The sequence below is a fragment of the Archocentrus centrarchus genome, unplaced genomic scaffold (genome assembly GCF_007364275.1).
Source record: "Archocentrus centrarchus isolate MPI-CPG fArcCen1 unplaced genomic scaffold, fArcCen1 scaffold_33_ctg1, whole genome shotgun sequence".
Classification (NCBI taxonomy): domain Eukaryota; kingdom Metazoa; phylum Chordata; class Actinopteri; order Cichliformes; family Cichlidae; genus Archocentrus; species Archocentrus centrarchus.
Window position 1 is genome coordinate 818,722 of NW_022060261.1, and position 17,792 is coordinate 836,513.

Consider the following 17,792-nt stretch of genomic DNA (forward strand, 5'->3'; position numbering starts at 1 on the left):
TTAGAGGAACCTACAGTGTGATGAAGCTGTACAGTCTGCTGTACAGCAGCCTGGCAGTGACTGCAGACACAGTTTGGTGTAGCTGCTGTTTCTTTGTCTTAATGAGTGGATTTCTTTATAGGTGGATCAGCTGACAGGCTGAGTGTAATTATTAATGGATTATTGGTGTTAAAGCAGCTCAAACAGGTTTAAACTGCTGAGTGTCTGTGAGCACCAATAATAATGATGATAATCAGGAAATAGGAGGTGCATTTTTTTCCAGCACTGGTCTGAGGTGTGTTACATAAATAAGTATAACAAGGAAATACAGGTGCAGGTGCACATTGGTGGCTGTTGGGAACTTTTCTTTATCTTTTATCTTTTTATTTTTTTGAATATTTGACTTTAGTTTAACCTTTTTGCTTGTGTGGAATAAAACTTAAGCAAGTTCTTTATGACTTATTGAAAAAGCAGATGGAGTACACCAACCTCACTTTTTTTTTTTTTTAATCTCTCAGAGGATAATTTCTCCCTCCTGATGATCAGCAGAGTGTTTGAGGCTCTCAGAGCTCCTTCACATCAACAGTAAGTGTTTAAAATGACCTCTTTCAGCCTTTTAGCTGATCTGACTGAAGTCTGTGAGCTTCAGTGGATTAACAGATTGTTCATGTTAATGAAGCAGGATTAAAGCTTCACTTTACTGCTTCCTGGTTACAGCCTCCCTGGTTCTCCATGAAGAACAAAGATCTGCTCTCTGTGGCTCCAACACAACTTAAAGAGAATCAAAGGAGGACAAAGTTCTCCAGCATAGCTGTGGTTTGATGGAGGCTGCAGCTAAATGCTGCCTCCTCCATAGTACAATCTACATTTTTATACAGGGAAATCATTCTGAAGGCCTTTGATGATGATGATGCTCTTTAGTATGTAGCTGATGATTTAGCTTTAAATTCTCCTCTTTAGTTAGGACGCACTTTTTTCTGGTTACCTTACAGTCCAGCCCACCTACGTCACTCTAACGCGACTCCCTTTAGAGCGGCTGAATCGTAAATGTGGAGTCTGAACGAGTGTCTCAAAGTCAGATCTGTGCTCACAGACAGACTTTCAGCATCATTTAAACCTTAAATTTAATCTCTTGTAGTCAGGTTTTAAAGTCAGGTTCAGGTATTCAGAGACCATCGTCCTCACACAGTTACAACAATCCACGTGTTGTTCAGGAACAAGGAAATGGCTGCTGGATCTGAGTCGCTCTGCTCGACTTTGCTGTTTGTCGGCCTCTTTGTGTTTGTGTCTGCAGGTGAGATTCACTCTGTGAGGTGGAGGAAAACTTTCAGTCACTGATAACACAGCAGCAGCAGTTCGACCTGCAGTCTGTTTGCATGTGCAGGCGGAGCCTTTACTGAAAGGTGAGCTCAGAAGGAGCGAATGTAAACGGTTTTCTAGTTTACAAAGCAGCAGCTTTTTTCCCCCCCTGTAACCTCCATTTAACCTTTACTGGGAAACAGCTGGAGGTCCTTCATCAACCAGCTGATCAGTAAGTGAAGAAAAGAGAACTTTGTAGCTGCTCCATCCACCCTGTTTGTTTCACACAGGGAAAAACTGCAGTACGGAAGTTAAAGTATGCAGATGAACTGTTGATAAGACAGAAGTATTTCTTATTCAATTACTCGATTAAGATCAGATGATGTATATTCGTCACATGCACAGCTATATACAGTACAATGCACAGTGAAATGTATTTTGTACCTGCAGCCGAAAATGAGTAGTAAAAATATGCTTTCATATACATTGTACATACACTTATACATTGTACAAAAAAGGACTGTGCATATATATATAATGACACCTATTTAAAATTTTTTGCACTCACAATTTTCATATGTGTATAGATTTAGATGTGTATATAGTCAAAATATCTCTTTAGTCTTTATACTTTTATGCCTTTAGTGTATGTTATTGTGTTTTAGGTTTACTCGTTTAAATGAAACGGTTGCAGCTGTAACAGTAGTAATTTCCCTTTGGGATCAATAAAGTATTCTGACTGACTGACTGACTGACTGTAGGCCTGTGAAAATCAAGCAGGAACAGGACCAGGAGATCGCACGCTGTAAACAAAGCTGGCCCTGCCTGGTGTTCAATTGCAAATTGCTCTGAAATAATACTACAGTGCAGCGATCTAACCAGAGAAAGAATCAGAGTCTGGTATTGACGATGGGTCAGAGTGTGAGGGGTGTGTGTCCACCTGCTAATTGCAGTGATAGTGAAGAGTTCTGATGGCAAACCAGAGTAATTATCAGCCCAGCACAAGCTGACTTCAGCATGGCACAGCACAGGGCTGGAACCACGTGACCAGTTGTACTTTAACCTTTAACCTCTCTGCTCTGTGTTGTTTCCTCTTTCAGACCAGGAAACCATCACAGCTGAGTCTGGACAGAACGTCACTCTGACATGTCGAGCTCCAAATCACAGCATCGACATTGTAGAGTGGAGCAGAGCTGACCTGAAGTCACAGCGTGTCTTTGTATGCTGGGATGGTCAGGTTCTTCCAGAAGAGCAGCATCCATCCTTCAAGAACCGGGTGGATCTGCAGGACAGACAGATGAAGGATGGAGACGTGTCTGTGATTCTGAAGAATGTGACGTTTAATGATGAGGGAACATATCGGTGTCGTGTCCAGAGAGAGGATGACAGTGTGAAGCTCCTCAGCATCATCTACCTGAGAGTTGTTGCTCCTCCAGGTGAGTGAGCAGAGTTCAGTGTGTCTGTGATCAGAGGTGAAGCTGCTTCCTGGTTGTTGATGTTTGTTTCTAAAGATGTTGTTGATGAGACTTTGTAGAAAGCAGCTGGTCTGAGTGATGTGATCAGAGTGCAGTAGATAATGTCTGACAGCAGTTTGAAGAGGAAATGGATTCTGTTCTGTTCTTCACTCATCACCTACCTGACAGCTGACACCTCACACCTGTTTCTACCTGCAGGTCCAGGAGGAGACACAGGGGATGGAGGATCTGTTGGACTGATCGTTGGTCTGTCAGTTGCTGCTGTGCTTCTTGTTGCTCCTGCTGTTTTTGTGATCTATAGAAAGCAGGTTAACCCTTTGATGCAAAACATGGGTCAAGTTGAGTTTTTATCTTTTATATCTTTGCAATAATTTAATTTCATCATTCAGCATTCAAGGTATTCCTCAATTAACTTGTTTTTCATCATCATATATCCTTATTTTATTTTTTTCTTTCTTACTTTTTGAATAAAAACCCTTTTTGTATCACTACCCTTCTAATGCACAATATGGGTCAAAAACGACCCGCATTCATTTTCCAGGTTACCTCATGTATGGCTGACTGTTTCTATGATATAGTTTTGAAATAAATTAATTTTATCATTTACTTTTAAAATTATGCAGTAAATATCTTGTTTTTGTTTAGCACAAATCACCATTTTTATTTTTTATTTTTTACGTTATGAACAAGCACAGCTTTTCTAATTCTAGATCAAGTTTACACACATGGGTCAGAAATGACCTGCATCCATTTACTACAGCATTTAGTGGGAACTCTGAATTGTGCTTGTGTCAGATATTTCACAGCTCAACACAGCACCCTTTGCCCATCTAATACATGTAAGTATTGTTTTTCAATTGTTCAGTTCGATTCATGGGAGCTTCGTAGCTCGGAATTTGGATTCCATGGCAAAATGACCATGGTGAGCTATGTGCAGAAGAAGGGAAAGGCTGTTGTCCTACTGAGCACCATGCATGATGACAAATCAGTGGATAACAGCAGTCAGAAGAAGAAACCCGAAGTGATCCAGTACTACAATAAAACGAAAGGAGGAGTGGACACAGTGGTTCACATGGTTAGCAGCTACACATGTTTGTGGAGAACAAGGAAGTGGCCCATGGTTCTCTGGTACAATATGCTGGATGTTGCCACACTCAATGTCTACACCAACTTCAGTGCACAACGCCCTGATCATATGAGTGGTGCGAGTAATGCATGATGCCTACTTATCAAGGAGCTGGGCAAAGAGCTTGTCAAGCCACATATGAAGAGGCGCATGGAGGGCATACCTAACCTCCAGAAGCATATGATTGAGGCAATGGGAAGGTGTGGCTTAAAAAAACAAAACACAGCCACCACCCAGCTACAAAAGGACATCAGACAGGAGGGCCAAAGGAAGAGGAAGAGGTGTGCGATTTCCCCAGTTTTGAAAGACAAAAAAGCCAGCAGTGCACCAGGCCTGTGTGCAAGGAGCACAAACACTTAGTGATCATTTGTGAGGCATGTAAAAATTGAGATGGCAGTTTGTGTTCTAGTGATGTGTTCAATTGTGTTTTATTTTGTTAGGTCACATTTCACCAGTTTACAGTTGTATTAAGTTCAGGTCAATAACTGTTATCTGTTATCAGGATTTATGTGTATGTGTGACAAAAAGACAAACATGTTGCAAATATTAAATAAATAACTGTTTGGCCCCATTCACTGATAAACTAATTACTTGAAACGGATTTTTATTATAGTATTAAGACATTTCATTTTACATCAAACTTGGATAACCCGTGTGTAGTAATATAAAAAGTATTTTTGTTGATAAAGTAGTAAATGAAACAAAAAAAAATACTCATCTGTGGTAATTAAAAACAAGATATTTAAAGAATAAATTGATTTCAAAAGATAGAGCAAAGAAAAACTCAATCAGCATGAAATAACCTGGTAAATGAATACGGGTCATTTTTGACCCATGTTGTGCATTAGAAGGGGTGTGCATGTTATGCATCAAAGGGTTAAAAAGTCTCAGACTGTTGTGTAGCTGAACTGTGAGTCTCTTTGTGTTGTTACAAATTGTCAGTGTCGTCTTTGAGTATCAATGAATCTGATCTGAGGACAGAAACTGATGATGCTGAACTCCAATCAGACGTCAAACACGTCCAGATTTAGTTTGATTCCACATTTCTCTGATTATCATCAGAGCTGTTTAGACTGCGTTACATCAACTCCTGATTTCACTGTAAGATCTCACAGCACAGCATCAGAATCAGGGATTTATTTCAGCTTCCAGGTTAGCCTTTGATTTCAGCAGAAGTTCCTTTGTGAATAATTTGATTGTCCTCATTGTTGCTGAGTTCAGTGTCGTGTGTGTTACAGCATCAGGATCAGTGTGTGTTTATCTTCAGGTTCAGCAGCTCTGTGTGAGATCAAACCTGCTCTGTGAGGTTTGAACCACACAAACTGATCCTCATGTAGAGATCAGCTGTTACAGTATCATTACACACACTGACAGAACACACTGACAGCACACACACTGAGTGTGATGATCTGTGTGTGGATCACAGACAGTCACTAATGTGCCTGACAGTGTTCAGGACTCACTGATCAGCTCCAGCTGAGTGAGTGTTACAGACAGTATCATGAAGCACAGAGAAACCATCTCCATGCAGCTGCAGGCAGATGTTTCCTCTGAAGCTTTGTTCAGCTTTTCCTCCATGCAGGAGACTCTTCAGTTTGTTACTGCAGTTTAAACAGTTCAACAGCTGATCACATGTTATTGATGCATTAATTTCAGTATTTTTCTGTGACTTTGTTCATTGCTAATAAAGTTTTACATACATTAGCACTGAATATTTTTTTAATTCAGTCTGTCCTCATTTGTTTTCTGCTGTAAAATTGATTTTAATCAGTTTTCTTTCAAATTTAAATCATCTTCATTTTCACTCATTAAAATCTTCTTTAATGGACAGCTGTGTTTTCACTGAATAATGTTTATGAAAGTCAGTGTATCTTATTTTAGGATGAATGAATCTTCCTTACTCTCATCATCATAAATGCTTTTTATTGATCACCTGTGAGACTCAGAAGAGTTACACTTACATATCATGCCTTCAACTAGGGCTGCATCGATTCCTTGAGTAACTTGAATATTTCGATTATAAAAGATCCTCGACACAAATTTGTTGCTTTGATGCTTCGTTTAAACTCTGCAGCTCAGACGTCTTGTCGGGTCGTGGAGCGGCTCTCTCCCGCTGCCTCTCTTATCAGGCGGAGGGGAGATCAATGGAAACAAATGCACCTTGAAGAAACCTCCACACTTTCACAAAAACTCACTGGAGATGAGCAGGTTTCGTTTTCAGGATTTATTGAAGCCCAAAGTTAAGCAAAATACAGGAAAGCAAAAAGTTAAACAAAGCACAAGAAAGCAATTAGCTTCTCCCGGGAGTCAAGCGCCTTGAAGCCGTTACACGGAGATAAGGAAGACCAGAGAAAGAGCTTTTCACCCAAATTTAGCCTGGCCTTATATAGCCCAATCTCACACCTCCCCTTGCTGTTATCAGGAGTAGAGGGCATAGTAAGATGCTCCTTAGGCAACAGTTCTATGAATTGATCTCGGGGGCTAGCAAGACACCCAACTTTCCCACGCAAAAACACTCCCCGCAGTCCAGGTGCGCCTCTACCCCTCCCTTCCAGGACACACTCCTCGCTACTCGCCCTCCCCTCGGGAGAAGCAGGGTCAAAAGTGCACTGTGTAAAAGGTGAAGCTCCTCAAAAAGGTGGGGGCGCATTACTCCAGTGGAAAAACCCCAGGCCTAGGGCAGAGCAGGCCTCAGGCCTTTTCCACCTACAGCATGCAGTGCTCCAGTGTGTGAGTGACAATATAGGTGACAAATAATATATAATGTGACCATTAATTAGAGTGTGTGATTAATATATATAACAATACATGATATAAAAATATTGATAGAAAATACTGATGCCAACAAGATAAAAATACACGACAGTCTCCGCAGCGTTTCACTCGCATTAGCAGCATTAAAGTTCTCTGTCACTGTGACAGATTTACATCAGTTGGAAAAAACGACCCTTTAACACCCAGCAGATCATCGCTGACATGTTTTTCCACACTTCTATGCTCCCTACAGTCGCACGTGATGTGCTCGCTGGGCTGAGAACATCAGCTCTAGCTACCAGAATGGGCCACTATCACCACAGTTTGCCCATTAGCACTAGCTATCATTTGGTAATGACAGACAGCCCCCCCCTTCAGTACCGAGGGGCTCTGTCTAAATATTTTTATGCTTTAATCCCTGATTAGTGACTAAAAATAGACCTGCAGTAGAAACATATTTAGGAGAATGCTTGTAAATAAGAAGCATTGCAGCTACAGATGGCACGATACCACTTTTTAATGTCCGATACCAATACTGATATTTTTATATTTGGATATCTGCTGATACCGATACAAATCCCATCTTTTTTAAAAACAATTGTTTTAAATGCCTGGATGTGTTTTACAGAAGTCAACAGTCTCTCACACAACAATGGCTCTATCACCTGAAGCCTGCTGCTCCTATGTGAGAAGGTGATGCACTGGCTTATGGTATGTTGCAAATTTCATTAGTTCTTTTTCTGTAACATCAGCATGTGTCAAATTGAATCTTTAACATTTCATCTGAGTTTTCAAAAATACATTCCTGCAAACATTTCACAATAAAAGCCTTGTTAAAACCCTTAAGTAACCGACAAAACCTTAGAGGGCTTTTAATTTTAAATGGATACAGGAAGTGGTGATTTTTCGCCTCACGCCCACTTCGTTCTTCTTCGTCACTGCTCCTCACTATACCTTCTGTCCGCTTAGCAACTATGGGGTCTAGAGCCTTTTGTCATACAGCACCCCATCTCTGGAACGCTCTACCGCAACATTTAAAGGTCATAAACAGCTTATCTCTTTTTAAATCTTGTTTAAAAACCCATCTGTTCAAACAAGCTTTTGGCCTGTAACTGTGTGGGTTCTTGGATTTTACCCTGGTCTTAACTAATTTGTTTTTTGTTTTGTTTTGTTTATTGTGTAATTGTGCTTTCTCTTTTGCTGTTTCCTCTTTGATTGTTTTTTACCTGTAAGGCGACCTTGAGTGCCCTGAAAGGCGCCCATAAATAAAATGTATTATTATTATTATTATTATTATTATATTAGAAGTATCACATCCTGATCAGGAAGTCCACATAAGTCTGTTTCATGACCACTCCAAATACACATTTAAGTTAATTTAGCTCACATTAAGTAAAATCTGCTCATTTTATTAGGAGCAGCGCAGGCTCCGTGTTTTATCTTTTTTTAAAAAAGGTGGAAACATCTTGTATCCATGTTTTTTTTTTTTTTTTTCCCTGTCATGTCTGGCAGATCTTGCAAACAGAACTGTGATCTGAATGCATTGTTGTGCCAAACATATTTGCTATTTCAAGATGAGCTCTATAGGTTCTCTATAGGCTCCTCTTGTTACTGTGTAACCCTTTATTTTATTTGAATTATTTTTAACATGTTATTTATCAAATTGTGCCAGAAATGACAGGCTTAAGAAATAGAAAAGAGAAAAGAAAGAAAAGAGAAAGGGAAAGAGGAAGAAGAAGAAAGGGGAAAAAAAAGGAGAGAAAATAGAAAAAAGAAACAGGAAAGAGTGCAAGTAAGTAAACCAAATAGTTAGCCACTTGTTAAACTTAAGATATTGACAATATCTGCAAAATTAAAGATTGTGTGGGGAAAAAAAAAATAAATAAATAAATAAAAATAAAAGAAGAATAGTTATACAAACCAACCATTTTGTGTCATTATGTGGGTATATGTGTTTGTGTCATGAAATGTACTTACCAATGAAGGCAGAAAGCCGCAGCCCCGCCCATCAGAACCCAGAGGCAGGCAAAGAGAATCCCAGGAAGCCCAGGCCACCAGCAGCCCATCAAGACCTATGAAGACCCGCGGCCACTCATTCCAAAGACAACCGTACACCCCTCCCAGCAGACGGAGGACGGAGGTCTCAGATGGAGTCCCAGCAGCCAAGGAGCAAGGGCACCAGAGCATTCGAGGCAACGAGAAGCCAGCCCTCCCCCAGTGGCCAGCCCCCCGCACGGCCGGCAGCAGGGCCCCAGGGCCCCCGGCACCCGAGGGCCGCCCGAGCCCCCACAGGGCCCCCCCCCCACGCCGGAGAAGCCAATGCAGCCCCGCGCCGCAGCCCCCAGGGGAGCAGGTCACCACCCACATCAGAACATCCGGCCCCACCCAGGAACCAGGAGGTACCCACACCCCAGGGGGGCAGGGGGGGAGAGGCAACCAGCAAGGAGCGGTCAGGAGGCAAGCCACCGGCCCAGACCCAGGTCCAGCCAAACATACAACCACACGCACACCGGCAAGCACACCCATGTACACATTTATGCACATCTTGTATCCATGTTAGTGTTTGAAGTCAAACATCCCCCTCTAGTGGCCACATATGAAACATGTGGGAGGAAAAGGCTTTTCCATTGATCTCTGTTAGTTAACTTCAATAGTTTCTTCCTCCAAACCATCAACATGCCTGTTAAACCCCACTACAAGACTTCTTAAAGAAGAGCTACCATTAATTAAGGCTTCAATCTTAAAGGATAAGCACATTATCAATCAAGAATCAAGAAGACTTTATTGTCATATATATGTAAACATATAATGAAAACATATAATGAAATTTGCGTTCCAGAACACTACTTTGCACACATGTATTTTAAATCACTGCTCGAAACAACAAAACTGTTATTTTTTTTATGATGTGGCTCATCAATGAATGAGCAGAAGCTTTTCTGCATGCCTCCTAATCAGCAGTCTGATAAAAACTGATTGTGAGATCCATAAATTTTACCGGACAGTAATCTGGGACATCACCAAGCTATGCCTGGGGCTCCATTTGCCTCCTCCACCACTGTGCTCTGTCCTCCCTCATCTCCACCTCATCATCCTCCTTCCTCTTCACTTCAAGCCTCGTCTCCTGAACTAAAGTCAAGGCTCTAACACACAAAAACATGAATAACATGGTTTTGATTCCTGATATTGTCACAGTTGCTGATATTTCAGCAGATCAGACCCTCCAGACAGCTGTTAACGGACAGCTGACAAGAGCCGGTGTTGTGCCAGAAAGAGTTCACCTACCAAAAAGTGTTTCTGTGTTTTTGATGTGTGATATCTTTGCTTACAAAAATGTGGCAGAATTTAGGCCAAAAACTAATTCACAACAGTTTAAATGCAGCCAGTCATTTTTTGGCAAATACCAGAAATAATTTTCTGTCACAGCAACAACAACAACAGCAGGTTATACGCTAACAGTGTACCAGCTCATATTACCAGGCTCCAACATCCTAAAAGTCACACGCTCCCCCTGATAAACAGCTTGATTACATTCTCACATTGTGTGAGTGTTTGTTCACTAAGTGTCACATTAGATCCACCTCGAACTACTTATGTTAGGCGTGGAGGTGGCTTGCTGGGCCTGGGGGGTTAATGTCCCATACAATTGCTTTTTTTGGTATCTGTTCCATTTGTGGACGAGCTTTTCAGCAAACCTAGCGAGTGTTTTTTGCAGGTTTGTTGCCTGTAAATACTGTATGTTCCACAGGTTTGATGCTGCAGAGTCCTCAAAATGTGCAGCCCAAAGCCTTGAAGTCCCAGGTTTAAACACAAAATCATCCCGGGAATGGAAACTGAGGCTGCTGATCCCGCTGGAGTTGGAAACTCAAATACTCCAAAACTGTCCTTTAACTTGGACTGATCACAATTACAAGCAGCACAGTGGGTCTCCCATCTTTCTGTGGCCATGTGGACACCTTCCAATGGATGAAAATGATCAATAATAGGCAAAAATACAGACATCACAGTGACAGTGTTCAAAATATATGAAAAACAATATGGAACAAGACGGCAGCTTTCATCAACTGTTGCCAATTCCTCAGTAAAGTAACTATTGGCTGTCCTAAAAGTCGCTATATGACATCATCACCTAATTTGCATGTAGCTGTAATCAAGGCTGTAGGAGAGGTACAGACTGGAAGCAGAGCTTTATAAAACTCACCAGGTGGGAAAACTCTGCTTTCATCTTTCCATGGAAAACCAGGAGATTCTTTTAACCCTTCTACTACCACAGGGGTCACGGCCAGCAGTGACCCCTGTGGTAGTAGAAGGGTTAAACAGGAACCACACTGAGCCGGGCTCACTCTGAGGTTCAGCTTCAACAGGTCACATCTCTTGACCCGTGAACACTGGCTGAGCAACAATAATATAAACACCACACAAGGGCACACACAAAACAACTGATTTATTCAGCAGAGTATATTAAATGTAAGTTTTTAGATGGAGCTGAGAGAGACTGACTGCAGAAGGCTGAAGATTGTAACTGAGTACTTTTATTTTATAAGTATTTATACTCACTGATGTGTTAATGCTGCACTGATCTGAACCTCTGACTGACCAGCAGCCTCAGCAGGAAAGGTTGGAGGACTTTTATATGAAATGTGTAGAGTTTAGTTTACATGTGTTATGCAGTTAAAGCATCACTGATGACCTGCTTGTATCCATGTAGTGTTTCCAGCCCAGCAGCTCCCTCTAGTGGTCATATCTAAAGCCTGTGGGAGGATGGTGTTAATCTAAAATGTGAATCATAGTGTTCCAGTCAGTCATCAGTGTGTCTCTGCACAGCTGTCATTAAAATGTGTTCAGAGGGCCTCAGTGTGTGAATGGTTCCAGTTCAGCTCCATAACAGCAGCGTCCCTGGTTTGATTCCTGTGTTTCAGCTCATATCTGCCTCTCTCACTGAGGAGGACGTCCACACACACACACACACACACACACACACACACACACACACACACACACACACACACACACACACACACACACACACACACAGGCTGCCTCTGCACCAATAGTAAAGCTGGTGCTCAGAGGAAGAGGGCGGGGCTTTACTTGGTGTCAGTGAGAGAAATGAAAAAAAGCTCAAATGAGTGAGAAGGACGATGAAGGAAACATCTGTGCTGTGTCTGCTCTGTAAGTAGAATCTCTGTGTTTGTTTGAATTATTGACCTTTGACTGTCTGCTCTCCTGATAACTGATGATGGAGGAGAAGACATGAAAAACTAATCAGGCTGAATTCAAGTTCTGACACAAGTTTTGGAGTGTGAATGTTAGACAGTAAGTGCTCAGCTACACATGGAAGTGCTTGTATAAATGGGTGAATGTAAATGTGTACTATAAGCATTTTAAGTGCTCAGATAGAGTATAAAAGTGCTAGATAAGAACTTGTCCATTTACATGACTTCACTGTGTGACTGAAGAGAAGTTTGTTTACACACAGTGCAGTCCGTGCAGATGATCATAATGATCATATAAAAGTGGCTTTTTAGACAAAAACAGCAGAGCATGAAGGGTCCTTTGTAAAGAGTATAAGCAGCTGTTCTCCCATTTCTCCCAAACACAACACACCCACCACCCACAGGAGGCACTGTAGGGGTTGGGTGCAATGTGTGTCAGGCAGCAGCTGAAGGCAGCGGCCCCGGTGGACCAGTCCCCAGCTAGGAGGTACTCTAGGAGTGTGGGATGTCTGCCCTGTTGTGGGCCTTTCAGTCCCTGTACAACCAAAGTGAGAGCTTGGTCCAGCAATAAGTCAGGTTCATTTCCCAGTCATGTTTGACTTCACCTGTTCATAATTTTAATGGACAGAATATCTAAGCAGAGCCAAGTGGCTGAGACTTCTGCCTTGGTGGCCTCAGAATCTAATCTCTGATGAACCTGTTGGCTTCATCAGGTGGTGACCTCCAGCTCACAGTGGAACAGCTTCACAGCTGAGCGTGAAGGTGCTGATATGAGAAGAAGTACATCTAAATCCAAAGCCATGGTCCTCAGCATGGAAGAGTGAGGAGTGCCCATTCTGGTTCAGGGATGAGTTACTGCCCCAGGTGGAGGAGTTTAAGTATCTCAGGGTCTTGTTCCTGAACGACGGGAGTGGGAGATTGACGAATTATGTCTGCGTCTGCAGTGTTGTCAATGCGAAGCGAAGCTGTTGATTTACTAGGTTATCTACATCCCTACCCTTACCTATGGTCATGAGCTTTGTGTATTGACTGAAAGAACAAGATCATGGATGCAAGGGGCAGAAATGAGCTTCTTCCAAAGGGTGGCTGAAGAGTGCAGTCATTTAGGAGGAGCTCAAAGTAGAGCTGCTGCTTCTCCACATTGATAGGAGCCAGTTGAGGTGGTTCAGGCATCTGACAAGGATGCCTCATGAACAACTCTTCAGCAAGGTGTTTTGGGCATGGATGGATGGATGGATGGATGGAAGGAGGCCTGAAATATTAAAGGAATCACAGAAATGAGAAACAATGGAGAGTTAATGTCATTGTGAAATAACCCTTTTTAATCAAGCTTTTTAGCCAATGCTAACAAAAATGGTTAACTCACTGGTTCTACCTGCACATCCAAATATGCCAGAGATGGTCCAGTTTTAATAAAGGCCTATACAAAGTGTCATAGTGGCTACTTTTCTTTTTACAGTCTCTGATCTGAAGCATACAAACGTTAAAACTAAAATGTTAATTTCTCTGCAGTGCTGACATCCATGCTTATCTGCAAAGCAAAGCAAGGTGAGCAAACTTCTTCGAAAACGTCAGTTTTTCAATTTGTGCATTTATATTTTACTAATGAAATATTCACATGAAATTCAAGAAAGTACAAAATCTGTATACAGTATTAGTCAAACGTAGGTGAGTGTGTCCAAACATTTGACTGGTACTCCATAATAATAACAATGAATGAAATAACTTCCCTCACAGCTCGTCTGACTGTGAGTCCCAGCAGCTCTCAGTTCTTTGAAGGAGACTTTGTGTCTCTGAGCTGTGAGGAGGACGACAGCTCTGCTGGATGGACTCTGAGGAGGAACACAAACACAGACATAAGAACTGAGTGTGGACCTGGCTGGGGAAGATCATCTGGTTCTTCCTGTAACATTAATTACGCTGACACAGTGGACAGTGGAGTTTACTGGTGTGAGTCACTCTGTGTTTGTTTGAATTATTGACCTTTGACTGTCTGCTCTCCTGATAACTGATGATGGAGGAGAAGACATGAAAAACTAATCAGGCTGAATTCAAGTTCAAACACCATGAGGACCAACTGCAGGTCTGAACTGACTCTTTATCTTTGCTCAGGAGTCCAGGAAACACAGCAGGCAGTGAAAAGCTCAAATCATTCACTGATTACATGAACACAGCTGCACAGAGGACACATGACTTTACTGTGACACTGAACAGGAAACTTTATTGAAACTTGTTGCTGCATCAACTCTAAAATGAGCAGATCTATCAGAGAGAGACGAGTTTGTGGGTCTGTCAGCTGTTTGTGTGGAGTTGTGCTTTGTGTTCACCTCAAACCAACCTGAGTGTCATTTCTCTTTAGTTCTGATCTCACTGCTGAGCTGCACAACAAACCAAGGTCAGTAACCTTCTTCTGTCACAGCTTCAACCTGATCAATGCTCACTAATATGACCTGTTTGGCTTCATGTTTCATTGTAACCCTCACAGCTCGTCTGACTGTGAGTCCCAGCAGCTCTCAGTTCTTTGAAGGAGACTTTGTGTCTCTGAGCTGTGAGGAGGACGACAGCTCTGCTGGATGGACTCTGAGGAGAAACACAAGCAAAGAACAGAGGACTCAGTGTTGGTGGGGAACATGGTCTGGTTCTTCCTGTAACATCAGCTACATCTACATATGGGACAGTGGAGTTTACTGGTGTGAGTCCAGAGAGGGTGCCATCAGTAACATGGTTAAGCTCACAGTCTCTGGTAAGCTGAGTGTGTGGAGATAGTGTTGATGAAGCTGTGTGTAAATGGATGAAATGCTGTAGTTTGTCTCTGTGTTGAGGTGGATCAGTGATCCTGCAGAGTCCTGTCCTCCCTGTGATGGAGGGAGATGACGTCACTCTGCTCTGTCAAACAAAGACCACTCCCTCCAACCTCCCAGCTGCTTTCTATAAAGATGGCTCCCTCATCAGGAAGCAGCCTACAGGTCACATGACCATCCAGCATGTTTCCAGGTCTGATGAAGGCCTCTACATGTACAAGTTGACATCAGCGGTCATGGAGAGTCTCCATCCAGCTGGATCACTGTCACAGGTGACACACTCACCTGTCTGTGTTTCTGCAGGTTTCAACATTCACAATGTGACCAGAACTTAATGACTGTGTTTGCTTTATTTTAGAGAGAAACACCACCACACCTCCACCTACATCCACACCTCCTGCTGTCCTCTCTGTGATCTCCTCTGTTGGATCAGTCTGTGTTGTGGTTCTACTGGTGTTACTGGTTCTGCTGGTGAGACGATGTGTTCACAGGAAACCTGAAGGTGAGACTCAGACTTCTGGACTCGTGGATAATTTATGCGTTTATTAAGATCTCTCATGATTAGATTAGATTTATTAGATTTTCATTACCTGCTCGTGCAGCTATCTCTAAGCTGTAACCTTATTTCACTTGTCTTTCTTAAAGTTTCATCTACATTCTTTCCAATAAATTATTTTGCTGCTGATTTTATTAATTTCAATAAATGAAGAAGAAGCTGCAGAAGATGAGATCAAGTACAATGACATCAAAATATACTTATTGTCCTCAACAGCCAATCAAACAAAGCAGAGGTAGCGCAGTTTTTGTTTGTTTGTTTGTTTTGGCAGGGGATCTGGGGTGGCAGTTTAGATTACTGTGTGTGAGGACTACTGTATTGTATTAAGAGAACAAACTATAGAATTGTACATATTTGTATAAAGCCACACCTCCACCTCCACCCACCTCTCCTTCTGTTCTCTGTGTGTTGTTTGTTGGATCAGTCTGTGTTGTGTTTGAACAAAGAAGAGGTAGTGTTGTGTTTTCTTTATGGTGGGCTGGTGAGGTCAAAGGTCTTTCTTTAAAATTACAGTTTGTGAACATGTTTATGATGTGAGGACATCTGTAAATATATAAAGAACCAATCAGCAGCTGAAACAGCAAACATGTGACTCTGGCTCAGGTTGTTTAGGCTCCTTGTTGTCATAGTGATGCTGCAGACTGAATGGACAAAATGTTCTTTGTTCCAATAAATGGACTTTATCAAAGTCGTGCATGTAAAACCACAGCAGCAACTTCCTGTTGTTGGTCACAGTTGATCTGAAACAGCTGAAAGTTCTCACCACAGTGTTACTGCTTTGCTCTGTGGTGAGGCGAGTCAGAGTGTGCTGGAGAAAGATGGCAGCTTTGTGGTCGTCCACCTGCCTTTTTCTCAGAACACCCCCCCCGCGGTCAGTCAGTGTTAAGAGGAGGAAAAAACTATGGTTTATAAAGCAGAACATCAGTGATGTAGCAGCTCATCAGGCTCACGGTCCATCACAGCTCTCAGGTTCCTGTAATGTGTGAAGGACACAAAGAAAGTTACAAGTTTTCTTGTTGTTGTTTGTCTGTATTGGACAAACTAATGAGAATTAAAATCCACTGAGGAGTCGAGGAGACTCACAAACAGTCACATCCACACACATTCATCTGGTTTCACTGAAATCACATCAACACTCTGAGAGCAGAAATTCTTCTGAATTATGGAGGAACAGACGACCAAAGACTCCATGAGCCAAAAGTCATCATTTACTCTCTTCATGATGCAACATTACAAACAGAACAAGTGTTTTGTCTCATTTAGCTGTAGTGTAATGATACAGCTGTACTGCTGCAGTTGTTGTACCTGCAGTAATTTAAATGTGTTTTATTCTGCAGACACTGATTCAGCTGCAGTCTACTCAGCAGTGACAACTGAAGACGTCAGTTATGGACCAACAACCATCAGATCAAGGAGGCCCAGGTACAGCTGCTCTGTAACAGAGCCAAGCTAGCTGCTGTTTGCAGCCATCATGCTAAGCTAAGCTAACCAAACCACCTGCTGAGTGAAGCTCAGTCCCAGTTCACATTTACCAGTGTGAACTGGGACTGTGTGATGCAGAGAGGTGCAGGTTGGAGGTCTTGATTGAACTCCAAAGCTTGTAATCATGTTTCCTGTTGTTTGAACTGTGTGTGTTTGTGTTCAGACTTTAAACCAGAGCCAGACGTCATCTACTCTTCACTGAAGTATCCACCAGTCCAACCACTGACGTCCAGCTGCTGCTCTCTGACTGCTCCCTCCTTCAATGTTGTGTTGCAGTCTGATAACAATTGATTTTTTTCCCCTCATTTATACCCCATAATGACAAACTAAAATCAGGATTTTAGGATATATTTAGGCCCGAGCCTCCCGAAGGGATCGGCGAGGAGCCTATTGTATTCGCTCGCGCGAAAAACGAAAAAGGGTCAAAGTCGAGCGCGAAGCGCTCGACTTTGACAACCGACCCTCAAACAAGGTAGGTCAGGTCGAACGCTTCGCGAAAACGTATATATGGGGGTGAATGGAGCAGCCCATAATTGAAATCGTTAGCGTCATGAGCTAGCTTGCGCGATGAAATTGGGTCAATGACGAGCGCAACGCGCTCGTCATTGACCATGGACCTCACGACAACGTGGGTCGTGTCGAGACGTTTCCGAAAATGTATATATGAAGGTGACTGGAATGGCGCATTATTGGAATCGTTGGCGTTCTCCATTATTATTATTATTATTATTATTATTTTTCTTTTCCGCAAATGATCGCAAATTTGACCCCCTGAACATTTACGAAAACGCACCAATTTTTGCACAAAATTCAGGACCGGTGAAAAATTTTGTTTTTTAATATCGCCATTAAAAAACTCAAAAAACCAGTGCAACTGCGCCCCCTGTCAAAATCAAAATACATTGCGCCTATGGGAGGCCTTGCCATGTAAAGTTAGCCCAAGAGTCATGAAATTCGGATCAAACGGAGATCTTGTGAAACCCAACAAAAAAATATATTACAACAACTCCGGACAACAAAAAGGAAGTCGGCCATCTTGAATTGAAGTTTGTGAAGCGCAGAGTAAGCATTTTTGCACACCTCGTACTTGAATTAACTTGTCCT

General features: G+C 42.2%; 1 protein-coding gene across 1 annotated transcript; it reads left to right on the top strand.

Annotated features, from left to right (window-relative positions):
- The first annotated feature begins 1,016 nt into the window (after positions 1-1,016).
- Positions 1,017-3,972, top strand: LOC115776524 (uncharacterized). Its single transcript, XM_030724242.1, has 4 exons — positions 1,017-1,273; positions 2,379-2,714; positions 2,952-3,061; positions 3,619-3,972. The coding sequence occupies exons 1-4, from the start codon at positions 1,204-1,206 to the stop codon at positions 3,970-3,972; spliced, it is 870 nt and encodes a 289-aa protein (XP_030580102.1). The 5' UTR covers positions 1,017-1,203.
- The last annotated feature ends 13,820 nt before the right edge of the window (positions 3,973-17,792 follow it).